Source organism: Ursus arctos, unplaced genomic scaffold (genome assembly GCF_023065955.2).
Source record: "Ursus arctos isolate Adak ecotype North America unplaced genomic scaffold, UrsArc2.0 scaffold_3, whole genome shotgun sequence".
NCBI lineage: Eukaryota > Metazoa > Chordata > Mammalia > Carnivora > Ursidae > Ursus > Ursus arctos.
Window position 1 is genome coordinate 96272612 of NW_026622985.1, and position 27371 is coordinate 96299982.

Below are 27371 nucleotides of genomic sequence, written 5' to 3' on the forward strand. Positions count from 1 at the left end.
ACCTGTGTCACCCACTCTCCACCCACCTCCCCTCTGGTAACCATCAGTTTGTTCTCCAGGGTTAAGAGTCTCTTTCTTGGCTTATCTCTTGTTTTCTTTGTTCATTTGTTTTCTTTCTTACATTCCACATATGAGTGAAATCATAGGGCGCTTGTCTCTCTCTGACTTATCTTTGTGTTGCACCCTTTACATCCATCCATGTTGCAAGTGGCAAGATTTCTTCTTAGGGCTAAATAATATTCCATTGCATATAAACCGGATCTTCCTTATCCACTCATCTATTGCTTGCAGGGTTTGGCTCTTGTAAATGAGGCTGCAAATACAGGAGGTTGCCTTTCAGCTCTGTTGAGCCTTTCCTTAGCTCTGCAGAATCTCTGTATTTTGATGTGGCCCCAACAGCTTCCTGAGGCAAGAGAAACAAATGCAAAGTACTTGTTTTACATTCCGAACTCTACCCTGAACTGTGCAATCAGTTGACAAAAAGAAGAGGCACAGCCTCCCAACCCTCACCCCCACCCCCCACTCCCAATAAATGGACACAGAAGATCCAGACCCCTAAAGCCCCTTAGCGCTGTTTGTCAGAGGACAGAGGAGGGACAGCCAGCACAAGGGGTCTGCAAAGTCCTTCAAATCCCGTCCTTAGAGCTGCTCTTTCAGCCCCTCTGTGGACTACCACAGCCTTTCTGTCCCTGGTAAGCAAGAGCATTCTAGAAGCAGAGCCTTGACTAGGGTCTGGGGAGTCCCTCGGAGCAGGTGCTCCTGCCATAGGGGCTGTGGGAAGTGGCTGGCGCATCATAGGGTTTTCCTGGGTCACTGGGGCCCTTTCTTAACCTGGGGGTCCCTGCACTGCCCTCAGAGACTCTACCTCCAGGTTCTGCTTATTTTAAGGAGTCCTAAAAAGGAAATGGGAGGGGGCATGGCGACCCCGGCAGGCTCAGGCAGCAATTGTCCCCTTAAGGGACCCACATGCCCAGAGCTCTGTGCTCTCAGGGTGCTTCGGGCAGCAGTTTCTCAGCAGTTTCTCCGCGGACAGAGAGGGTCTGTCCAGGTCCATGCGGAGCAGGGGCCATGCTCCCTAAGCCTCTTTGCCTTCTGGCGCCCAGGCCCCGCCCTGGAACCTAGGGCCTCACTGGAGGCTCCTCCCCAGCTTCACCCCCATCCTGCTTCCTTCTCTGTCCTCGCTGCCCAGAGAGCAGCCAGGAGAACCTCCAGCCGCCAGAGAGCCGCCCGCCCGCCCCCCCAGAGCTACCTAAGGCCAGATAGCCCCCCTCTCCCCACCCCGGAGAGCTACCTGTACCCTGAGAGCAGACTGGAGAGCCGCCATCCAGGAGGGAGCCCTCAGCGCTGCGCCTGGTAAGGGGAACCCAGTGCCAGTCCCGGGGTCTTTGGGGGTCTGAGGGCCTGGGGTCTGGTTCCCAGCTGGTGACTCTGATGTGATCTCAGGCTACCGCCCTTGTGGGTTCACCCCTCAGTGGACCGGGAAGGTGATGGTCCGAGTTTCGTGCACAGTGGGCTCGGGTTGGCCTGGAAACAGGCTGGGAACTTCTCCCCCTGCACTCACAACCCAGGGATTTCATGGTTCTTATCTTCTCTGTCCGGTTGCCTCCTTCTTAGCCCCTTTGATCCTCGTAAGCCTTTCAGGGTTTCAGAAAGCTGGACTGACATTGTCCTCCCATTTGACAGATGAGAAAACCGAAACTCCCCAGGTGCCCTAGCTGGATGGGGACACACTTGACCATTTCCCTTTCCTGCCTTCTCATATCCCTCCCCACCTCCCCAGAGCCCTGACTTGTGCCAAGGCCCAGAAAGGTCTGGGACAGCAGAATGGATTCTCAGGGTTCCAAAGGGCAAATATGGGATCATTATTTTCCCACCGCCCTTGAGCCAGGAGTTTCAGAGGAGACCCCTCAGGGGACATTGTCTCATGACTTTGATTCTCTCCCAATTCCACCCCCCCCCACCCTGTTTCCTATGACATGATGTGGGTCTCTATTGTACGGCAAACTGGCTGTGCTCAGAGCATATGGGAACAAGCCTAACCCTTTAGTGAGAGACACAGCACAACATCACAGTGACTGACATGCCCAACAAGTGACTCTCATACCAGGAAGTACAGGGACTGGGCAGATGAGTGAAGGAGATACTTATGAATAAGGCAGACAAAAAATATTTTTATCTTTCTGGAACAGCATTAGAGAGCGTGCTTTCTCATGATTTGATAAAATAAAGCATCATCATGATAAAATCAGGCTCACATAATTTTAAAATCAGAATGTACAGTATGTTTCTTTGCCTTAAACTCCTACCTAAGCTAGATCCTCCCACCGTCCCTGTCTGATGCTGCCGTAATCTCTGCTTGCTCGCTGCCTGCCGCTCTCTCCTGATACCTGGTCGCGTTTTGGAGATGAGATAGAATTTTCCTTTGGGGGAAGACATCTGCCTCCATTCCCTGTTCTCTCACTTCTGCCTGCTCTGACATTGACACGTGCCACCTTTCTTCAGTGCAGGTGCCTCCGTCTTTTCTGACGATTATTCCATCCTGTTAATATTTTGTCTGGAACTCATTTTAGCCTTTCTGTCAATATCCTTTCTGACTCGCCTCTGGACACTTTTTTAAAAGTATTTTATTTATTTATTTTATTTTAGAGAGAGGGCATGCGCCAGGCCCAGGAGGGGAAGGGGCAGAGGGAGACAATCTCCAGCAGATACCGCACTGAGCAGGGAGCCAGGCGAGGGGCTTAATCTCACTGCACCGAGATCATGCTCTGAGCCAAATTCAAGAGTCAGACACTTAACCAGTTGAGCCACCCAGTGCCTCTGGACACTTTCTTATCTGTTAACATCTGCCTAAAAATCTGTCCCTCTTGGGGACGGATGTCTGCCCCTCATTGGACGGCTCAGAAGAGGGCTCAGGAGAACCACCTGGGCTGCATCTCAGCTAATGAAACCTGAGGTTCCCTGGCTTTCTGTGTCAGCCGCATTGCTCCATTTGGGTCTCACTTAACCAAGTCAAAACACCAGATTGTTTTAAATCTAAATACAGAGCCACTCCTTCCTGCTGCAATTTTATCTTTGAATAATCTTTAAAAAAAAATGCACACAAGTTTTTGCAATGCAATCCTCTATGTTCATTGAAGGCAGACTGGGGTGCTAACGTTGTATGTGGGGTTCCAAAAGGCTCTTGAATTTCTTGGAATGATCTCTTTTACACCCTGTGGAATCAAGGAGGATATGCAGACCTAGGAGACCCCCCTCTTTTTTAATCTTAGCTCTGTGACCATTTGGTGACCTTGGGCAGGACATGTGATGCTCAGTTTCCCAATATGGAAATAGACATTTCAACACCTATCTTGATCCCATCACAGGGGATTGAGTGGGACAATTAGAATCATGGGCAGGAACGAACTTTGAAGGTTGCAGATGGCCGCACAGAGAATGCTTCCAATGACGAAGCCCATCGTCAACACCCTCCCCTCTCGCATCGTCCTTACCACATGACTGGATTGATTCCAGCGTGTTTTCTGAATGTCATCTCAAGTAGAGGATGTCAGAGAACATGAGCAGTTGTAGCAAAAGCCCGAGTGTAATTGACCAGAGGCTAGGACAGCCCGTGGCAAATGGTGAGGAAAATGCTCTTCTCAGGGCTTAAGGAAAGGAGGGAACCGGGGAAAGGAGGGAGAAGGAAAGCGAGAAAGGAAACAAAGGAAGGAAGTGGTCTTAATATATTCTGCTAACCTGGAAGTAGATGGTATCCCCCAAGGAGGGCCAAAAAACTCCACTGCATGAAGGCAAGAAGGTGCCAAAGTTATTTCTTTAGAACCAAAGCAACCTGAGTAACAAACTATGAAAAACACTTTTGATTCAACGGGAATGATTAAAACGCAAGTTTAAGCGGATTAAGATGTCCTCACTTACACCCGTAAGAGTGACAAAAAATTAAGTGTAAGGTCACCAAGCACTCGTGCGTGTTTGGGAATTCTCCTATGTGGCGGTGCCAGTGGGAGTTCGCCGAACCGTCCTGGGCTGGGACGTGGCGATACCGGGTCAGCTGGCAGCTGTCTGTCCCAGGTAACTTGTTGCACGTGTGCCCCACAGAGATGGGATGATTTTGCAACATTGTTTGTAGAAGCAAGCATGCTGTTTGAAACAGCTTAAATATTTGCTAATAAATATTTAAGGGGTACCTTGGGGGGCTCAGTCCATTGAGCATCCAGCTCTTAATTTCGGCTCAGATCACGATCTCAGGGTCATGGGATCGAGCCCCACATCAGGCTCCACGCTCTCTGTGGAGTCAGCTTGAGATTCTCGCCCTCTGCCCCTCCCCCTGCTCATGCTCTCTCTAAATAAATAAATAAAATCTTTGAAAAAATGTTACATACATGACATCATTTCTACAAAAACTTGCAAATAGAAAAGCAGCACTATACATTATCTCTAGAGACACGTGTATGTAGAATTATCAACAGACAAACGAGAATGATCCCTAAAGTCCTCAGGATACTGGCTCCCTCTGAACAACAGAGCAAGGGGGACTGAGGCTGGGGAGCCAAAAACTGTGAATGGAGCCATATGTGTAATGTTTCCATTTCTCGATCAAACAGAACAGCTGCAGCAGAGAGGCCGAAATAGTTACAGTCGTTCGTGGCACGTGGTCCCCATTTCTTGGATACTTCTCCACTTCAAAAGTTGGTTTCATAACCGCATCATCTTTAAAACTGAATAAATGCAACACAGCCTCAGAGTTCATCGTAATTCCGGTTGGGTGTCTTGGGCACACTTGCCTTTTCTAACACCAGGAAGAAGGACCCAATATTCTGCCTCGTTCCAGTGCAACTTTTATGCCAAGGGTTGTCTCAATTTCTGCTTAAATCTGCTGGCAGACAAAAATGGTGATATTTCGAGACCAGGCCCCCAGAGCCTTCCAGGAAAGAAGCTGGATTAAAATCTGAGCAGGAGATGAGGTTATCTTGAATTTGTCCGCCATGTTGATTCTTTCCCTTTGGTTATAGCACTACCTTCTCTCCCCCAGCTCCCCGGCACGGGGCAGGCAGGGGTGAGTGGAGGTGGTAAGGAAGGTGTCAGTGCTCGGCTCTCTACCACTCTTTCCTCTACTGTCAGTCCCTGAAGGAGTCCTTGTCCCTGCTCTGCCCTCCCACCGAAAGGAACCTTGTGCTTTCCTCTTTGCCCCTGGAATATCCGTGGGATCCTGCATCTAGGACTGGAAATTCTCTACTTCAGACACTCCGATGTCATTTACAGCAATGCAGTTTTTTTTCCGTATTCTAGCAAGTTCACCTACTTTGATTGCAATCAATAATAATAATGTCCCACTCCTGGTTCCACAGAAGAATGCTTTCTTCATTTCATGCCTTTTCAAGTTGGAGAGAGATAATCAACTGATATTTTTAAAAAATATTTCATAATTTCCTGTAAGTTAAAAAAAAAAAAAAGCAACAGTGCATTGCGTTAACATAACCTAGCTTTGCCTGGGGTTTGCCTAAAGTTAGTCATAGATGTTTGGAAGTATAATAGGAGTGAGAAAATTAGCAATGGAAATGGCTCATCCCAGGATAATTATTCCTAAATGTCTGATTTGAAAGTGTTCTCAGGCCTAGCAACTCCTTATGGACACTTGCTTTTACTCCTTTCCTGTTTTCTATTCCAGGAGAGGATGGAAGGGCTTCAGAGGGGCAGATATGGAACGATGGCTGAAGGTAAGGAAGCCCGGATGTTCTCAGGAGCTCCAGGCACCTGGGAGAGTTGCTGTTCTCTCCACCGACCCCCACCTCGAACACAGGGACAGAAACCCTGTAATTCGGAAGTGAAGAAGAAAAAGACAACTATCACTTGTGCTTTACCTTCCCTGTGTTCACCCCCACCCACTGTCACCCGCACATGATCTGTGGGAAATGTGGAAGCGAAACTCCCAAGTCAGGGTTTGAAGGATTTGGAACCAGATTGTGAAAAAATTTCTCTTTGCCGGTCTGCTCCCAACTAGAAAGAGGAAAGTTCCCATAGAGATTTAGGAATCATGCTTGCTACAAATACTCAGGGAAAGGAGGAACCAACACGGAGTAGAAGGAATAAAGTAAGAGATTTTAGGAGGCTGAAATGAACTTAATTCGTTTGAACTCGTAAGAACTCTAAAGTCCTGGGGTTCTCACCCTTCTTTGCCCCTTGAAGATTTTACTCTTGGCTCAGTGTCGCCCTCCCCAACTCCGTTCTGTAGTCATCTCCTGTAGTCCGTTGGCCAGAGCTCTCCAACCCCCGTGCTTCTAATGCTCTTCCTCTTCACCAGCCTCACATCCAGGGGCATCTCCCAGGCTTTGTCCTTGACATTCATGACCTTCTGTCATGTCAATGTCAAAGATCCAACTGTCCACCCTGAGAGCAGAGACCCAGTACGTTGAGCTGCCCTTGGCGGGAGGTCACTGTAGCTCTGACCTCTGAGACGTCCTATACCCCTGAGGTTCCGACGTATGAAGCGCTGCTGTGCGAGGATGATGGGGATGTGGGGGTGGCAAGACGTGGTAATAGTTTCTCACTTGTGGCTTCTCGTCCTCTATCTCCTTCTAATCTTATATTTATTTAGCATGAAATTGGCCAAAGCACCATCTGTGGAAAAGAACGGGGACCACAATCCTTTTCCCATAAAAAGCCATGTTTTCCCTGCTCTAGAGGAATTGTTAGGGATCCTTGGGCACGTCCTCCCTTGGCTGTGGGTCAGAGCATGAGCTTCTAATGCAGGGTTTCTATGATCCACAAGCATCCTAAAGTTGTGTACAAACTTTTGTATGTATCTCGATAGCATTGGTTTTGGGGAGGGAGGTCCACGAGCTTTCATGAGATACCATGAAGGTCCATGACCTGAGAATCCTAAGAATCACTAGCTCAGCAAGAAACAAAGAACTGGGTTTTTTTATAGGCAGAGAGGAAGATAAGTGGTTTGCAACATCGTCCTCACTGAGGATCATCCTGGTGGGCAAGACGGGCACTGGGAAGAGTGCCACAGGGAACAGCATCCTCTGCCAGCCAGTGTTTGAGTCCAGACTGGGGAGCCAGCCCGTGACCAAGACGTGCCAGGCGGAGACAGGGACCTGGAATGGAAGGAACCTCCTGGTGGTCGACACGCCCTCCATCTTCGAGGCGGAGGCTCAGACCCAAGGGATGTGCACGGACATCGCGGACTGCTACCTGCTCTCTGCCCCGGGGCCCCATGTGCTGCTGCTGGTGACCCAGCTGGGGCGCTTCACTGCCCAGGACACGGTGGCCGTGAGGAGGGTGAAGGAGGTCTTTGGGGCGGGAGCCATGAAGCACGTGGTGGTCCTCTTCACCCACAAGGAGGACTTGAACGGCGAGTCCTTGGACGATTACATCACACACACGGACAACCAGAGCCTGAAGAGCCTGGTGCAGGAGTGCGGGAGGCGTTACTGTGGCTTCAACAACAGGGCCACCGGGGAGGAGCAGAGGGAGCAGCTGGCCGAGCTGATGGCTGTGGTGGGGAGGCTGGACAGGGAGAACGAGGGCGCCTTCCACAGCAATGACCTCTTCTTTGAAGCCCAGAGGCTGCAGCGAGAGGGGGGAGGCGCCCACGGGGAAGAGCGCAGGCGCTACCTGGCCAAGGTGCGGGCGCAGCTGGAAGAGCAAAGGCGGGACCTGAGAGACAGCACGAGTAACTGGGCGTGCGGGGCGCTCCTCAAAGTCAGAAGGTGGATGCTTTCTAACATTGGGATAACTGCTGTCCTCATTATATGCATTTTGATTTTTCTTGCCACTTTAATTAACTTGTGTATTACACATGGACACTGAGCATTTTCAGTGATTGCTGCCATCAGCGGGTTCATGTGTTCAGAGTCTCCATCTCTGTGTCAGATTCTTTGCTTTTTACATAATTTCACGTTCTGTTTCTCTTTGTCACGTCGGACATGCTGTCCATTTTCTTCAAGTGCTTTTAGGTCAATAAAATCAAAGGAAAAATTGTTTTTCTTGTTTTGTTTTGTTAAAAATTGTGATGGTACACGAGAAACTGTCCAGAAATATTTCAGACATGAAGGGAAGCAGGTGTTGGGTGGTGAAGCCGTGGGGATGTCCCACCTCTTGGCCCTACTTTGTCCGGTCAGGCTATTGAAGGGAGACAGGTGTTCTGTGAAAAGCCGGTGGCAGAATTCCTTATTTTATTCAGAAACATACCTGATTCCATCAGCGTTAGTCATGAAAGGTGATGCCCACCCCCACCTCCACCCCTGCGAGACAGAATGATGAGGATGGGTTTGGGAGGGTTGGTCCTGAGGCGAGAAGAGGGCCGGGAACAGGTGCAGGAGGGGGCGTGTGCATGGTGGGGAAGGAGAGAAAGGGTTCAGCACAGCAGGATGGGGTCTGAGCCTTAAGAAAAGCAGTCACTGGGAAATTCTCAGGGGTCGGGAAATAAAGGAACTATAATTTCTTAGAGCAGGAGTGGCAGCACCGAATAGTGAATATTTTAGACCATTAAAAACGGTCTATAGTTGGGGCGCCTGGGTGGCTCCATCGGTTAAGTGTCTGCCTTCAGCTCAGGTCCTGCTCTCAGGGGCCCTGGAATCGAGCCCTGGGTCAGGCTCCCTGCTCAGACTCAGGGGAGTCTGCTTCTCCCTCTCCCTCTGACCCTCCCCCCTGCTCATGCTCTCCATATCACGCGCTCTGTCTTTCAAATGAATAAATGAAAAATCTTAAAAAAAAAAAAAAAAAAAGGTCTCCGGTCTACTCAGCTCTGCCCTGACAGTGCCAAAGCCGCCACAGGCTGCGTTCCCATAAAGTCTAACAAAGAGTGGCCTTTGGATTTCATGTAACTTTCAGATGTGGCCATGAAACATTATTCTTCCTTTGATGTCTTCAACAATTTTAAACTGTGAAGGGCTTTCGCACCTCACAGGCTGTATAAAACACAGGGCAGACCACACTGGGTCCCTCTGGGGGCGTATTTCCTGTTGTTTTCGAGCTGTGTCATAAGTAATGCAACATTTTAACCTCAAACCCAGTACCATCCAGTTCAATCATGTGTGCTCTCTGTGGGAATTCGGGGAAAGGGTCGTGCCCGACATTTCAGTGGTACAAAAGAGAAGAGGGCCAATCTTGGGGTGTAATTTGAGCAGAGGTCATAAATTCAGTGCAAACAGGAAATCAGATGAGGGGGTCCTTGGTGGCCCCTCCCCTGCCTTCTTCCTTTTGGTAGCTGCCCCACCCCTTCCTTCTCTACTCCCTTGTACCTTGTAAGGGAGACCTGCAGTCATCTGATGAGGGAACAGAAGGCAAGCTGAGGACAAGGCAGAAACTGACACCCCGCAACCCCTCCCCCGCCCCGGGGTGTATGTGACATCCCTCAGGCACTCCTGGCTGCCCTAAAGGACAAAGAAATAGTAAACCTATAGAGACCACAATCCTGCAGGACTTGAGTCTCCCTCAGTTTACAAATGTCTTAGCAGTCTACAGGAACAAAGCATTTATATCAATAACCTAGCTTCCGGAAGGAAATGTAAATACAATTGAATGTCTTTGTAACCTGCAGCCCATAGACAGATACTTGAAGCGGGCAGAGTGTAATGTTCCTCCAGGAAGTTGCCAACTATCTTCATGTTAACGCCTTGCTAGAGGGAAAAACAGCCTTCACTTGACAATGGCAAGGCCTCCAGTATCCGGTATCCAGTGAGTCTTACTTAACATATGAAAGTACTTTCTTGAAACCTCCCTTTTTCCTTACCTCCCCCAACCCCATAGTTTATAATCAGCCACCCCTCACACCCTGGGGCAGCAGCTCTTTCTGCCCACGGGTCCTGTCCCCGTGCTTTCATAAACCACCATTTTGCACCAAAGAGCCTCAAGAACTCTTTCTTGGTCTTCAGCTACAGACTCCACCGCACTGAACCTCACCGATATCCCACAACCTCATCACTCCCAGGCAACCTGTGGCTGGATGGGTAAATGCCTAATTCTGGGGCGGGTCTTAGGAACTCGATGTGACGCCCAAGTATCAATCTCCAAACCTCTCTTGGTGACAAAGGTACCATGTTGACCTTTACAGCCGTACACGTAACTGACGCCAGACGTGTTCAAGGAGTGTTAGGTTTAAGTCCTCAAACCCTGGACAGGCTAAGGAACTCTGATTTTTCCAACCAAGGACCACCTTCTGAAGGCAGTATTCCCGATCTGCCCAACCTTACCTGCTCTCTCCTTCCTGGAGCTCATGCAGCCAGCTCCACCTGCATTTGTTACGTGAGGGCTGAGTGCCGGGTTCTAAGCTGGGCATGAGGAATCTAGGATAAAGGATAAATGATACACGGCTCCCACGCCACACAAGGGACCGCATGGTGAAGGGATGAAAGGCACATGGAAATGGGAATAAGAGTAATTCGTTTAGAGATAAGGAGTCCGCCAGAAGAAGAGCACACAGGCTGCCGAGATGGGGTGGCTGCGTGTGCCGTCTGGGAACATGCTGGCCTCTCCCCACGGTCGCTGAGGGCTGGGGGAAGCCACTGTCAAGGAGGAGAGGGTGAATCAGCATTGGGAGGTGCAGGGAGAGACAGGGCTGGTCAGGGGGCCTGGAGAGCTCCCTCGGGGTTCCACGGCCGTCTCCTAGAGAAAGGAAGTCACTGGAGGCTTTTAACAAGATTCATGTACTTTAGGAAGACCCCACGGCAGCAACGTGGTGGTGGGATTGTATACATGTAAGCCTGGGGGCAGGGATAACATTTAGAAGAGATTTCCGTCTCAGCCGTCAAGACCCGAACTGTAGCGAAAGGAATGGGATGGAGAGGAGAGGACGCCCGTGGGCAACGCTGAGGAGGGGTAGAATTAACACAAGGTAGTCCTGGACACAACACAGACTCTTCCCGCTTTCCAAAGACAGGGCATTCCCAGGAAACCTTTCGGAAGCCAACAGGGCATAGAGCAAAGGAACAATTACCATTAATTTATATGGAAAAGTTTTGAGCATTCCCAGACCACCCAGAATGAACTTTCTTTGGCTTTTCTGATACCTTAACACATATCTTGCTAACGGATGCACAAACTCCGGGGAGATCAAGCCCAGAGCTGTGGCGCCTGGATGCTGAGGTGCGGCGTGGGGCTCCCCAGAGAAGGCGCTCGCAGCGCCTCGCTGGCCGCCCGGGGTGCATGCTGCCGCTCCGACGGACTCACTGCAAAACCAGCACGGACCGTGGTTTCACTTTTTGCCACTTGTTGTAGGAATGAACATCCTCTTCGGATTTCTTTCACTAAGCCAAAGCAGGTGCTCGTGCAATACTTTTATAAAAGTGGCGTAACACCAACTTTCAAAAGCAGGGGATTCGTGCATCAGGGAGAGAACCAGGTTTCTGTCCTGGGCGGCCTTGTTCAGGGGGCTCCCTTCACTGCCCTGGGCCTTCAGAGGCAGAGAGGGTCGAACAGAAGAAGGAAGCGCCCCAGCTGGGTCACCAGCAGCAGCACACGGGGCCCTGGGGCAGACAGCAGTTAGCAGTCCCCCGATGTCCTTGCACAACCCTTGGGTCTGAGCCTCCGCCTTGAAGATGGAGGGCGTGTCGACGACCAGGAGGTTCCTTCCATTCCAGGTCACTGTCTCCGCCTGGCACATCTTGGTCACGGGCTGGCTCCCCAGCCTGGACTCAAACACTGGCTGGCAGAGGATGCTGTTCCCTGTGGCACTCTTCCCAGTGCCCGTCTGCCCACCAGGAAGATCCTCAGTGAGGACAATCGTGGAGTTAACCTCTCTTCTCCACCCGTCAGAGCACACGAAAAGTTAGTGTGCAATTACTGTGGACTAAATGCGTACCCCCTGAAATTCATATGCTGAAACCCTAATCCCCAGTGTTATGGCACCTGGAGCTGGGGCTTTGGGCAGGTAATTTGGTGTAGATGACATCATGAGGGTAGAGCCCCTATGATGGAATCAGTGTCTTTACAAGAAGATGAAGAAAGACCTGAGCCTCTCTCCATGATGTGAGGACACAGCCAGCACAGGGGAGAAAGTGGGCTCTCACCAGACACCAAATCTACGAGCACCTTGATCTTGGACCTCCAGCCTCCAGAACAGTAAGAAATCAGTACTTGTCATGTACAAGCCAGTGCACGGTATCATGTGTTAGCAGCCTGGACTACAAGAGTAATAAATGCCTTTTGAGGAGGAGGAGAGCAAAAGAGAAAAAGGGAAAGACCTAGAAGAAACAGCATCCCTGAATCAGGCTGTCAGACCCTCTGATCCCATCGCAGGACTGGGCTCAGAGTGAACACCTTACACCTGTATTGAGAATATAAAGGGAACTCACACTGGGTTGTGAAATAAACTACCCCAGCTGACCAGAGTCCTTGGGACCTTTCCTTTTCAGACATGAATTTTGCTACTCTTTCTGGAAACTTATCTGTATTGGTTCCCACCCTGTAGGCTCTTCAATGCTTAGAGCTTTCGACAACCACTGAGCTGTCTGTCCCATACTTTCTCCTCCTCCCGTCCCTGCCTAGTGTCTGTTTTATAAGATGACAGGGCTTGTCTAGAAAAACTCACCCTAAGGAGACAGCAAACAGCCCAATACATTATATTTCTGGGGAATATACATTTTCTTTAGCTTGGGGTGACTCTGGCCTTGTACCTTTCACTGCCATCCCAAATGCTGAGTTCACTGGTAAATTTGCCACGCCAGTGCTGAGTTCATGGCCCCGGAGCATGAAGAGCCGCCCTAGACCTTACCCGTGGTGAAAGCATCCTCCCCACCCTTCTGAAGCCCTTCCATTTTGTTCCAGAGGGGAAAACATGCAGGGATTGTTCATACCGAAGCCGGATGACACAAAGCACCCCATTTCATAGATGAGGGAATTAAGGCAGGAAGAAGCAAATACTGAAGGTCAACTTACTGGATGAGCCAAGACCCAAACGCAGGTCTGCTGACCGGCAGCCATTCTCGGCCTGGACTGAGCTGTGCAGACGTGCAAGCAGGTGCACGTGATCTCCCACAATCTGTAGTTAGCTAACAGGAGCACTGAAAATGTCTCGTCCACCCAGAACACCAAACAAGGAAGCTGGTCATTCCCAACTGCGCACCCAGGCTCCCTCGTCTGCCTCTAGGGTCCCAGTGCTGACAGGTAAAGTCCAGTTCACTTTGATAAAACTCACCAGAGACATTCTGCCCCACGTTTCCATGGTGATGGTAGCGTGGAGAATGGCCAATCATCCCAGTTTTCCCAGAACAAAGGACCTTCACTGTTGAATCTGGGAGAGTCCCAGACAAACCAGGACGAGTCGTTCATACCAGTTGTGGGAGATTGCCGTTGAGTCCAGCTGGTCGGTGGGGTGGAATGTGTATCAGTAAATGGAGAGAAGACCTAAGTCACTAAGTTCAGGCCAACTGTTTTCTCACCAAACACCCCTGCTTCCGGGCTTTCGGATCAAATAGTTTACCCCAGGGGCATCTCTCTCCTGCCCTCTCACCTTCTTCCATTGTCCCCCATGCACCTTTTTCTTGATCCTTCTCTTTCTTCTTACCCCCTACGTCCTGTGCTCGGGAAGACCACTCAGGTTTCACCCAAGGATGACTTCTCAAGCTTCACTACTGGGAAAAACCTACAGGGCCCTTTCCAAAGCCAAGAGCATGCTGTGTGCAAAGTTTCAGAGTATTCTTCTTATAACAGTTTTCAGGAATCGATACTAAAGAATGAATTTCTAATTGTGTAATTTTAGGTTCAGGAGAGTTGAATTGAAAAAAAGATGCCTTTTTGAAATAAATGGATTTTCCTAGTGCTCTTGGGATCATGCCATGTAGGGTATGGTCTAGCCCTCCACATGCAAAACTAGCCTCAGGGATCACCTTGGCAGAAAATAATAATAATAATTTAATAAATAAATAACTTGGGAATCATTTTAATTTGAATGTCAAAACCCAGCTTCTATCAGACAGTTTCCTGGTAATGTCTCGTAACTTATCCTAATGGTATTTTAGAGCCAAAAGAGAAAAAAGGTAGCAAATTATCAGCCCCTTGGGATCTCTATTCTTTGGCCAGGTCCCATGGAAACTAGTCTAACCTGGTTTGTAAAGTTTGTTTCACTTTCTGTACAATTCAAATAAGAGTTATCATGGCTGAGGAACCACAGTGCTGAGTCTTCAACTCAGTCCCTACGTTTATGTCAAAGTAAGTGTGGGCCTGTTGGATGGAAACCAGCCCTCAACATTTTCTGTTATCCTGCCACCTATGGAGGGGCCTTTCAAATCAAGTGTGATCGTTAGTCTTGGGTGTCAGCTTGGCTAAGCCACAGTGCCCAGTGATTTAATCAAACACTAATCTAGGTGTTGCTATGAGACCCTTCTTTGGATGTTTAAGTAAAGATGGCCTGCCAATGTGGGTGGGCCTTGTGCAATCAGTGAAGGCCTTAGCGCAAAAAGCAAGGTTTCCCAGAGAAGAAAGAATCCTGCCTCAAGACTTTAATATCAGCTCCTGCCTCAGTTTCCAGACTGCCAGCGTGCCCTGCAAGTTTTGGACCTATCAGCCCCCATAATCCCATAAGCCAATTCCTTAAATGTATTCATACATATATCCTATTGATTCTGTTTTTCTGGAGAACACTGACTGATACATCAGTTCAGCCAATTCCTTCTACTGAAAATAGTGGAAAGAGAAAACCTGAACATAATTGTCATCTTGGCTGGTTCTTTTCAAGGAGATTTTTTTTCTTTTTTGGAAGATGTGATTGCATAGCTGGTGGCACATGAGGAAGCTGATGCTTTTGAGAGATCTGCTTATTTGTGATGCTGATGATTTTGAAACCAAGATTCTCTGTTTTCCCACATACTGCCCTTGAATCGTCTTCAGTGGTGGTCTCCAGAGAGGGAGCCGGGCGCGGGTGTGCAGGAAGGGTGCTGGTGTGCCTGGACTCACAGAGAGAGAGAGAGAGAGAGAGAGAGAGAGAGAGAGATCTTGGGGTCAGGTGACACCATCCACTCCTTTTACCTCTGGGGCAACTGCACGAGGGATCCACAGCATCCACCACGTGGCAAACATCCGAATCCTTCCTGGCTCAGGACCTCAGATGGAGGGGATGGAGGGACCAGGGAGAGACGGCTGCGCTTGCGAGGCTGCGGCGGCCGTCCCTTGCCCCGTGGGCAGTGGGCGGCGGCCAGCAGGACACAGGACGTGTCCTCCGAGAAAGAGGACCTAGCACTGAGGCGCTCTTGGAAGCCCGCCTGAGCGGAAGGAGAATGAGACGAGACCCTCCTCCTCCGGGCCAGCTCGGGCTTTCTCGTCTTCCTCGATTGTTTTTTGAGGAACGTTCTCCTCCCCAGCCGCAGTGCTGGCCCTCCAGTCCCACGGCCCCACCTGGGGCCACACGGGCGGCCGCCACCTCCTTCCCCCCACCCCCAGTCGCTGTTCCCTGGTGGCCCTTCGGTCCCCTCCAGACATCACCGTCATCGCGCTTCCCCTGCTCAAAACCCAACTCAGGGCTGGCCAGCAGGCTGCCTCCCTCGTCTCCAGCCAGCGTCCTCCCATTAATTCATCAATACACGTGACGAAGCACCTCATCTTCTTGGAGGACGGTGGGGCCGGTTTCTAGAAGAGCTCCTGCCGCCGACCAGGAAAGCACCTCCAAGCGAAGGAGAGTGGAAGGGGGCTCCCTGCACGTCCCTTGGGAAGCCCCGTGTCCTGCCACACTCCAGTGAGCCGCGCAGAGAGAGCGTGCCAGGAGGGAAACGTGGAAGAGGTCTGCGAAGAGGTCTGAAGCTCGCCCAGTTATCCCACTCTAGTTTACAAGTAACAGCAATGTCCTCCCTCCTTCCCCCACTGGAGGGCGCTGGAGCTGGACAGCGCGCTCCTTGGGTAGCTGGGACAGGTGCATGGGAAACGGTCAGTAAAGGGGGAGAGGCAGGTCATTTCCTAGGAAGAAAGCCCTGCTGCTTGTAACTACGTTCTGGCTAACGACGGGGTTTAAGTAATTTTTTAAACAATAGCATGTATTTATTTATCAGAAAAAAAGCAAATGTTTTATCTGAGCAGATCGCTTTGAACTCTACCCCCTGAAATCTTTCTCCTCGATTTAAAGTGGAAACTGCCCCCCCACCCCTTAAAGTGGAAACTGTCTGGGGCGCCTGGGTGGCTCAGTCGTTAAGCGTCTGCCTTCAGCTCAGGGTGTGATCCCGGAGTCCTAGCATCGAGCCCCACGTCAGGCTCTTCCACTGGGAGCCTGCTTCTTCCTCTCCCACTCCCCCTGCTTGTGCTCCCTCTCTCGCTGGCGTGCTCTCTCTCTCTCTCTCTGTCAAATAAATAAGTAAAAATCTTTTTAAAAAATAAAAATAAAGTGGAAACTGTCTCCACCAAGTTGAGTGGTGAACTCAACAAAAACAAGTGATGGAAATAAAGATTAAAATCAAAAGGCAAGTTTTCAGCCTGTTCTTCAAAGGGTATCCTACGCGTTCCGGGACAGGAGCAGGGAGGAGATTCAAGCCATCTTTTCTTGCCCCGCAGTGTGGAGGGCACTGCACATGTGCCCCCAGAGATGTATGGGTACAGCAGTGGCTGTGTGCATAGGTGAACACGCTTTTGCACAAACACGGGAAATAACCTTGTTAATATCACCGAAGGGCTTCTCACCACTCTGAGCTCATTCTGTTCAAAAGTTCAGGTTCTGAAAAATGTAGTATCAGTAATATTTTCAGCTTGCACTTACTGGGGGCTTTAGGGTATGTAATTGTTGACCCTAACTGAGAGTAAAGATGCGGCTTAGAATGATCAAATGTCGGGGCGCCTGGGTGGCACAGCGGTTATGCGTCTGCCTTCGGCTCAGGGCGTGATCCTAGCATTATGGGATCAAGCCCCACATCAGGCTCTTCCGCTATGAGCCTGCTTCTTCCTCTCCCACTCCCCCTGCTTGTGTTCCCTCTCTCGCTGGCTGTCTCTCTCTCTGTCGAATAATTAAATAAAATCTTTAAAAAAAAAAAAAAAAGAATGATCAAATGTCACAGATGTTACTGGTAGACCTGGGATGAGAGAGACAGAGAGAGAGAGACAGATAGAGGGAGATGGGGGCAGAGAGAGAGAACAAGCCCTGTTGCCTGGTGGATCCTGGAATATCTTGCAAGTTCTAATCTTCACAATCTTCCCTCCTCTCCTATGCAGCCTCTCTCATTGGCTTCTGGTCTGTTTGTGCGCGCGCGCACACACACACACACACACACACACACACACACACGAGCAGTGAGAGATGAAAAAACTAGCCACAAATTCTATGAGGGGAGGGGAAGTGTTAGACCGTGTCCCTGGGGACAGGAAAAGAACAACGCGTGTGTTTCCTCAAAGAACCATTTTCGAGGTCATCCAGAAGCCCTGCGAGATGCCAGAGGAAAAGGGAGTTTTGTCTTGTTCTGCTTTTGGTAAGAGCCCCATTTCTTTTCTCCCCACCACATCTTTGCCACGGTTTTGTGCAAAACAAGTTCTCTACCCAAGATAGTTGGGAGAATGCAGACCCAGAGAAGCCAATGAATGTCTGGGGTATCCCAAACCAAGCTGTCGCCTGCCTTCACTGGACCCAAATCTGGTGGTTCTGGAAGAAATAAAGATTTCGAACTGGACATGCGTCTCCCCACCCCCACCATGAGCCTCTCTGGCGTAAAGATATTTTCTGATACGGAATTCCAGACGGCAGCAAAGGCTGAGCTCGAGGCAGGTGTCTTGCTGAGATGGTCTGGCTCTGCTCTCCCTCTTACCGCTCTGCCATATACCCTGCCCTTGGATTATCCATGCTCTGACCTGAGGAGGAAACAAAGTTTAGTAAGCGTCTGCCCCAGATGGACTTGCACTTCCACAGAAGCCGTGGAGTCACCCTCCCCCACCCACAGTGTGGTTTAGGCAAAGCGATAGGCACCGAAGTGGGTAGGGAGCTCTGGGCCCCTCTCGCTGCCCTGATTAATGCTTCTCTGCCCACTGAGGAGCCCCTGCGTCCCCAGGGGGTTGAAACGCCTCTCTGGAGACATCCTCAGGGTGAGTGGGGCGGAGTTCCTTCGGTCAGTGGCTGCTGTTTGAGTTCCGATGGATTCTTGAAGAACAGCCACAGGCAGGAAAATGAGGTACAGATAATTCCTGCTTCTTTGCTTGGTTTAGAGAGGAGGGCAATTATAACGCAGATAACACAATTCACATTTTGCAGCAAAAGCCGTGCTTGACTTAGAAAATGCTCTTCCATATTAATACTGTAATTTTCACTTTTCAAATAATAATGCCTGTTACACTGAATGAGGGGGATGCCTGCCCTCTTGCTGTGGAGGACTGAAAGGCATGTGTCTAATACACAGATGACAGCTAGAAACGCCTCTCATATCTCATTTTCGCCAGGAAAAAAAAAAAAAAAAAAAAGAGGGCTAAAGATCAGCTCCTCCAAAAAATAATTATTTTAGGTAGACATTTATCAGCTCAACACTGCTTTTTCATGAATTTTGTTTTTATGCCCGAAGTCACTCATTGAACTGTCTCAGCGTGTATTTTGTAAGTGGTTGTTGTGCAAGGAAGGGACGTTGCTTGAAGGCATCAAATCCACACGAACCTTATGAGGTTTTCGTGGTCGAGGTGAATGTGCAGTTTCACGGGCTATAAGCTACCCAGGCTGATACTCCTGTGTCCCCACTAGAGAGAGAGCACTGGACCTTGATCAGCTACTTTCTGTGCATTACGGAAAACACAAATTAATCAATGAAAACAACAGAATTTTTTATTCTGTCTTCGGGCATTTCCTCAGCTGCTCTGTAGACCGAGATGGGATGGTCTTCTATTGGGGATGGTTTCCTTCTCCTCTAACCTGCCACTTCACAGACACGGTTGACTTTTTTTCTGTTAAATTATATGTATTTTTCTTGTTGATTCAAGAAAGGCCTTTAATTATGATTTTTGGAAAAAGATTTTATTTGTTTATTTGAGAGAGAGCACAAGCAGGAGTGAGGGAGGAAGGGGGAGGAGGGAGGAGGAGGAGGGGCAGAGGGAAAAGCAGACTCCCCGCTGAGCAGAAAGCCTGACTCTGGGCCCCATCCCAGGACCCTGAGATCATGACCTGAGCCCTGAAGGCAGTCACTTAACCGACTGAGCCACCCAGGCGCCCTCTTTATTTATGATTCAAGAAAGCAAAATATCACTTGCTCTCTGTTACACCTGCTAACAATCCTTTCCCGCTCCTTTCTTTTTTTCACTCAGAGTTTATAGCCATTCGGTCTCCTCTTTTCTCTCAGCATTAACTCATGGAATTGCAGGGACAACACTTCAAAACACAGGTGTTTCAACCACGGGAGAAAGAAATGTCAGCAATAAAGATGGGGGGAAATTACTCCTTTTCTCCTACAGCTACAGAGAAAAACAGCAAACTTTGGTCCTACAAAGGAGTCTGTGAGCTATTCAGGGTTTGAAACGGAGCTCTGTCCTGTGTTTCATCTCTGAGAGTCTGTAGAATTACGTTTGTCTTTCTTAATACTGTGTTTCTCTATTCCTGAGATATACATTGAAATCTAGTAATTCCTAACAGATCTAAATACTTACAAGATTTCTTAGACAAATCCTAAGGAGATCACTGATACTGCCCTCTCCTACCACAGGCATGCAGGTAATAAAATAAAACAAAATATAATAATCAAAGGGTTTGGGAATCTTGTCTGATTTAAATCACAGTATACTAAGTAAGATAGGACTGTCAAATGTTGTCAGATGTCTTGCAAATACCACCCCCTGCTGCTTGTCTTAAGTTAGTTATGGTACATTTTTAGCTAAGTCTGGAAATTTCAACAAATGTTTTCTTTATGGCTTCTGTCATTCTTAGAAAGCCCCCCTACTCCCTTTATTTAAAAATATATTACTTATGTCTACATGAAAGTCTGCACACAAATATTTATAGCAGCTTTACATGTAATTGCCAAAACGTGGAAACAACCAAGATATCTTTCACTAAGTGAATGGGTAAATAAATAGTGGTACATGAAATAATGGAATATTATTGAGCATTAAAAAGAAATGAGCTCTCAGGGCGCCTGGGTGACGCAGTCGTTAAGCATCTGCCTTCGGCTCAGGGCATGATCCCAGCGTTCTGGGATCGAGCCCCACATCAGGCTCTTCCACTAGGAGCCTGCTTCTTCCTCTCCCACTCCCCTTGCTTGTGTTCCCTCTCTCACTGGCTGTCTCTCTGTCAAATAAATAAATAAAATCTTAAAAAAAAAAAAAAAGAAATGAGCTCTCAAGCTATGAAGACATGGAAGAAACTTAAATGCAGATTTCTAAGTGAAATAAGCCCATCTGAAAAGGCTACATACTGTGCGAGTCCGACTCTATGACATTCTGGAAAAGGCAAAACTATGGCGACAGTAAAAGGTCAGTGGGTTGCCAGGATTTGGGGGGATGGACTCATAGTTGGAATAGACTGAGCCACCCAGGTGTCCCTGGAGTTTTCTTCTTCTGGAATGTTTTAAAGTATGGATTTAATTTCCTTGAGAGATATAGGACTATACGGGGGGCATACCAAAAGGACATAAGAGACAACCTGAAAGAGGTCCCAATGGCCAAAGCCTTCTTTTTATAGAAATATCCCAGCTAATGAACACAGAGGAATGATAAAGTATTACCATTTTGCAACCCCTCATAAAGGAATGGATCTAGGCAATGATCATCAGTGATTACTAGGTATCACTAAAAGAGACACAACTGGACAGCATATGCCTCCAGAAGGAAGTGTGCACACTACTTGTAAGTTGCAGTGTATGGACCTTACATGGATCTATAATCAAATAAAATGTAAAAAAAAAGTGCATGACAATGAGGGAAGACTGAACACTGCCTAGATATGTCATAGTAAATATTCATCTCCTAAATTGTGATATGAATAAAAGGGAGAGTCCTACTGCTTTAGAGTTATGTGCTGAAATGTTCACAAATGAAATGATGATATCTAGGATTGGCTTTTGAATAATCGGGAGAGAAAGGGATGGGGTTTAGATGAAACAAAGATTGCCCCATATGATAATGCGGGACACCTAATGATGGATACATCAGTTCAGTACACTATTTTTTCAGCTTCTCTGTATATAGAATTTTCCACTCAAAATATATTGACAAAGGTTTGTCAAAGTTCACAATATTTCCATTTTCCCGAACATTTTAGATCTATTGGGTTAAACAGGATAACTTTCAGCCTCTCAGTGAAAGAGCAAGAGATGTAGGACAGTCATTTGATAGGTCTGGTAAAGCCTTTTTGGTATACTTCCCAGAGCTTGCAAAATCTAATGTCTCCAATGACTGGCTAATAAACCCTTTGGCAAGTCAAGCAGTTTATACTGTTTTGTTTTCAACAAAAAAGAAGGCAGATGTATCCATTAACAGACAATTAAAAATTAATGACAGATCGCTCTTGTGGTTTTGACATTTATCTTGGAAGGAGTACTGAGAATTGAGTGGTATCGCCATAACAAAATTGTTTCCATTCCTATTTATTCATTTATGTGAATGAGGTTTCTCAGCGCCTGCACCAATTAAAACAAAATATGGGAATAGAATTAATCTGAACATTGTCTCCTTCTAGCAAAGAATAATAGTCATGCATGTATATATGGAATAAATGAAAAAAGTCTCAATCATTTCGAGAGATGCATTTCCAAAATAAAAAAGTTACTATTTGCTTCTAGAAATGATACATTTGTGTTGCTTTGATGAATTGTGTACTAATAACACCTTAGTAATAACCAAATACAGAAGAGATTGTTCAAACTTAAAGCTTTATGGTCACATAATTTTTTTCAATTCTCACATGTATTTTTATAGCAGAAATGTATGCGACTAGGGTAATAGGAATTTCCCAGCATAATCATCCATTATAATAAAATACAATTCTGTGGGGGAAGTAAATGGACAGTGAAGAAGAAAAAGGAACAGACTATTAGGAAAGAGCTTGTTCATGTATTTTTAAAATAGCTTCTGGTTGGTATTCAATTTCTGTTTTTATATTATTTTTTAATATCTACAATGTGCTAGAAATTGCATTCTTTGCAAGCGTTCATGAAAAAATTTTAGAAGTCCAGTTTAAAATGCTCAAGAGAGCACGTAGATTTTTAAAACTCTTTTAGTGAATACAAAAGCAAAAACATTGCCTTAGATAAGCTCTCATATAAACTCATGATGATATTTTTACATAAAAGCTCATTACCGCTAGAACCTAGAAACAACACAAATATCCGTCAACAGTAGACTCGATAAACAAATTGCAGAATACTCATACGGTGGAAAAATACGCAGCAGTAAAAACGGAGAAAGTACAAGTACCAGCGTCAACATGGACAAATCTCACATACGTAATGTCGAACGGAAGGAGCAATTCGCAGGAGAACACGGAGTCTGATTGCGCTTTTGTCAAGGTTAATAATGGACAAAACTAAAGATATATATTCTTTAGGGCAACAGACATAACTTTTACAGTAAAACTATAAAGAAAAGCAAGGAATGATTGTCATAAAGGATAGGCGAGTGATCACACCACGGTGAGAGGGAGGAAGAGTGATTGGTCAAGAAGGGAGGGATGGAGATAGAGTGGAGAGTCTCAGACTCAATGCTCTATTTCTTCAACTGGATATTTACTTGATTGATCTTCTTTACATTGTACATACACCCATCTACATGATATACTTAACTATAAAAAATTCGACCACACTGCAGTGCATGAAGCAAGATCTGAACTAATAGAAAAATATGCTATGTTCTCATGAAAATACTATATATAAAAGTATACATTCTTCCAAAATTGATAGCTATTTAATTTAATTCCAATTGAAATCCCAACTTCTCATGTGCAGAATTAGATAACACTTTCTTCTTTTTTTTAAGATTTATTTATTTATTTGAGGGAGAGAGTGTGCACAAGCTCGAGGGGAGGGGCAGAAGGAGAGGGAGGGAGAGAATCCTGAAGCAGAAGCCCCACTGAGCCTGAAGCCAGGGGGATGTGGGGCTCGATCCCAGGACCCTGAGATCATAACCTGAGCTGAAATCAAGTGTTGGTTGCCTAACCAACTGAGCCACCCAGGTGTCCCAGATAACATTTCTTAAGGTTCCCATGGGATGAAAAATGCCTGAGCATAATCAAATCAGTCTTATATTGACTTAAGAACAGACAATCAATAGAATAATACATAGTACATAGTGAATCCCAGTTAATGGAATTTATTATATGACAAAGACCAGGCAAATAGCAGTATATTTAATCAGTGTCACTGACCTGAATAGTTTTCTTTTTTTTTTTTTTTAAGATTTTATTTATTTATTTGACAGAGATAGAGACAGCCAGCGAGAGAGGGAACACAAGCAGGGGGAGTGGGAGAGGAAGAAGCAGGCTCATAGCGGAAGAGCCTGACGTGGGGCTCGATCCCATAACGCCAGGATCACGCCCTGAGCCGAAGGCAGACGCTTAACCGCTGTGCCACCCAGGCGCCCCTGACCTGAATAGTTTTCTAACTAGAAGACAATAAAGCTGAGCTCCTACCTCACACTCTATACAAATCTAAGAATTAAATTCTTATCTGTAAAGAATTAAACAAAAATATTAGAACAAAATATAGGAAAGTGTATGTACAATACAAGAGTTGGGTATACTTTCTTAACCAAGACATGAAGACAGAAGTTATCAAAGAAAAAATAGCTTTAAACATTTTATTATGACAAAGACACCATAAATGAAGCCGAAAGAGAAAAAAGAAACCCCCCACATTTGAGAAAAGATGAAAATTTAAAATCTGTTATAAAAAGAGCTCACAGAAGTCCAGGAAGTGTGCACGATAGTGTGGACTGTTGGAAGGTGTGCAATAAACAGCCAGGACATATATGAAAAAATACTCAACTTCATAAACAGGAAAGGAGGTGAAAGTTAAAATAATAACTTGCAGAAATTGGCAAGAGTTATACATCTACAACAGACAAAAGTTAGTGGTGAAGTTAAGAAGAATGTACCGCCGGTGAAATGTACATTATTGCAGTCTTTCTGGAAAGCTCTCTGATGACATTTATTGCTTTTTAAATATTTATACCCTCCAATAAGCAATCCTATCCAAAGACTTCCTCTAAGAGCAATAGAAACTCTGGTCAGTGCAGTCCAGGAGAGCAGGGTGTTTCCAGGGACAAAAATACAGGAAGTGAAATCAAAACTCATGGGCAGGGACATTGGGGGTATGTTATGCAGCCATTAAAAGGTTGCTAAACAGGGGCGCCTGGGCGGCTCCGTGGGTTAAGCGTCTGCCTTGGCTCAGGTCATGATCTCGCGGTCCTGGGATCGAGCCCCAAGCAGAACTCCCAGTTCGGCGGGAAGTCTGCTTCTCCCTCTCCCTCTGTCCCTTCCCACTGCCGATGTTGTGTCTCTCTCTCCCAAATAAATAAATAAAATCTTGGGGAAAAAAGGGGGGGTGCTAAATGTGCTATTTGGATGTTCTTAATTTCCCTTCTGCTTCTCTTAGGGCCTGTTTTTCTCTCGGCTCATTTACCCTCTTTTCCCCATGTACCTGCTATCCTTGGCTTTCTGCTCGTCCTGGCACATGAAGGAGGGGCAGCCTGCACGGGCACTTCCGCCCCGGCGCTGACTCTCCAGGGGCTCCTCCCCTCCCTAGCAGGCCAGCCAGGGACTCCCAACCCCAAAATAGCCGAGGACGGGGACCACTTGAAATCTCAGCTCTCCCAAGGACACTGCTTGATCATTTTAGAGAAGGGCTCTTCACGGTTTATGAGTTTTTGCGCTCTTCTGCCTTGGGCTTGACCGCTGTCTAGGTTTTCTGTGCACGTGGGGTCATCCCATGGATCATAGGGTGTCACGTTGTTGGCTCACTTTAAAGAAGCAAAATGACACAAGCAGATAGGTTAGTGATAAAACCAGATGGCTCAGGGGCGCCTGGGTGGCACAGCGGTTAAGCATCTGCCTTCGGCTCAGGGCGTGATCCCGGCGTTATGGGATCGAGCCCCACATCAGGCTCCTCTGCTAGGAGCCTGCTTCTTCCTCTCCCACTCCCCCTGCTTGTGTTCCCTCTCTCGCTGGCTGTCTCTATCTCTGTCGAATAAATAAATAAAATCTTTAAAAAAAAAAAAAAAAACCAGATGGCTCAGAGAGGACAGAAAGGATCTAGGGGAATTCTTCCTTCAATTTTTAAGAAGTTTTTTAATGATTTAATTCAAATTACTTTTTTGATTAGGGAATATTCTGAACATAGAAATGGGTAAAATCTCCCTCCTACCTCATCTCCTACATGCTCAATTCCACCCCCACCCCACCCTTGAGACAGTCAATGTTGCTAGTTCTGTGTTTCCTTCCAAAGCCATCCTATGCATATATGAATAAGTATCCATATATTTACATATGTCTGCATGTGTATATTTGCATACATTGCAAAGAAGATATACAATCTGTTAGGCTACACATATGTTGTTTCAAAAAGATTTATTTTGTTTATTTTTTAGAGAGAGAAAGAGAGAGAATGGGGGAAGGGCAGAGGGAGAGAGAATCTCAAGCAGACTCCCCACTGAATGTGGAGCTCCATGCAGGGCACAATCTTATGACCCTGAGATCATGACGTGAGCCGAAATCAAGAGTCAGACGCTTAACTGACTGAGCCACCCAGGTGCCCCTACACATAAGTTTTTGTAACCCAAATTTGCTCATGAGGGAGTGGTAGTTTAGGGAAATGGTGTCAGTATAATATGACAGTCATGTTGGTGCAAATGTGATTTTCTCCCTGGTGTTAGGTGATGCTCTCTCCCACCAAGGAATAACAACCGAGCAAGTACCTGGGTTCACTCCCTGCTCAGGACTCTCCGGGATCGGAGACCTGGAGATTCCTGGGTACCAACTCAAATGCCAGGTCAGTATCTTGGTTTCTCCACCCATTAATTAGAACCATTTCAACTGCAAGTGGCTTAAGCAAAAGATGAGTTATTTGGTCACATGCTGAAATGGTCAGGAGTCAGCCCGGCTTCAGGCACTGCATTCAGGCTCAAGCAGTTTCCCCTGGAGCGGGTTTTCCCACCTCCGCTCTGATTCCACAGCTTGTCTTCATTCTCGAGCTCCAAGGGTGGTCTTTGGCGGCTCCAGGAAGACCTCTCGTGGTGGCCGTATGGCTGCTATAGTGACAACTCTACAACTGTCCGGGTTCAAGTTCAGCATAAGGAGCAGGAGCCTTTTCCGGTAGCCCAAAAACTTACTCTGATGTGACCAGCTTGGTGTGCCCACGCCTGAAACAATCACCATGGTCTGGGGGAAATGACCTGCTGCTTGATCTAAGTCTGGGTCACATACTTTATCCCTGGAACTGGCGATAAAGCCCCACCATGAACACATAGCCAGACAATGAGGAAAAGAGATTTCCCAAATGGAAATTCGGGGCTGTTCCTGGAAAAGGGGGCAATGAATGCCAAGGCCACCTCCTTATGAGATTCCATACTAACATTAGCACATTGGTTCTCAAAAAGTACTTTCCCCACCACAATACATTTCAACCAAGAAAAGATAGGTAACTTGAGAAGGTTTCCAGATGGTTCTGATGTTATCTCCCAGTGGGAATGTTCTTCTGACCCCACCCTGGAAGCCATTAATCACAATGCAAACGGAGTATAAATGGCTCAAACACATTCTGTGCACAGCTGGAAAAAATAATTCATGCCATTTATTGATTCATCCAACAAATATTTAGAAGTCACCCCCCCACTCTCCCTAATATCACTCCCATATATACAAACGGGAGGGTTTGCTTACGATTACAATTCACTGCTGACTGCCAAATGTACATTACAGACCACGTCGTCCATCCACAGGATACTGGCCAAGCTAAATGTGCTATGTGCTTACAACGGCGTTATCGCCCAGGCTCAGACAGGAAGGGAACTCTGACACTCGCCACAACATAGATGAACCTTGAACTAAGCCAGTCACAAAAGAATAAATATTGTGTGATTCCACTTACACAAGGCACCTGGAGCATAAAATTCACAGAGACAGAAGGCAGAAGGGTGGTTACCAGGGGCGACAGGGAGGGGGGAACAGGGAGTTAGTGTTTAATGGGGACGCAGTTTGGCTGGGGAAGATAAAACGTTCCAGAGACAGGTGGTGATTGTAAACCACGTGAGTGTGCTTAATGTGACTGAACTTTACACTCAAACACGGTTAAAATGGTTTAAAAAATTAAGTAAAAATAAATAAATTAAACATCATGAGTAGGTAGCAGAAAACAACAGAGACTTCAAACTTCTGTGTTACTTCCTACAGAAAATAAAACAAGTCATGCGTGACGTTTAAAGAAATAAAATAGATTCTCAGTGGCATGACTGAGAAACAAGAGAGGATCAAAAGAGAATAGGAAGGTTTGAAAAAGACGCAAAGA

The 27371-nt window shown here is 47.0% G+C and overlaps 1 protein-coding gene across 1 annotated transcript; it reads left to right on the plus strand.

Annotated features, from left to right (window-relative positions):
- Window positions 1-1237: 1237 nt before the first annotated feature.
- Window positions 1238-7980, plus strand: LOC125281101 (GTPase IMAP family member 5-like). The gene is made up of 3 exons (XM_048212966.2): window positions 1238-1353; window positions 5666-5714; window positions 6926-7980. The coding sequence occupies exons 2-3, from the start codon at window positions 5672-5674 to the stop codon at window positions 7810-7812; spliced, it is 930 nt and encodes a 309-aa protein (XP_048068923.1). The 5' UTR covers window positions 1238-1353; window positions 5666-5671; the 3' UTR covers window positions 7813-7980.
- The last annotated feature ends 19391 nt before the right edge of the window (window positions 7981-27371 follow it).

What these genes read in the sequence shown, in the direction of transcription:
- LOC125281101 (XM_048212966.2), top strand. Translation starts at nt 5,672, where the DNA reads ATGGAAGGGCTTCAGAGGGGCAGATATGGAACGATGGCTGAAG. An exon ending in ATATGGAACGATGGCTGAAG is followed by an intron (nt 5,715 to 6,925) that starts GTAAGGAAGCCC and finishes GTTTTTTTATAG; the next exon opens with GCAGAGAGGAAGATAAGTGG.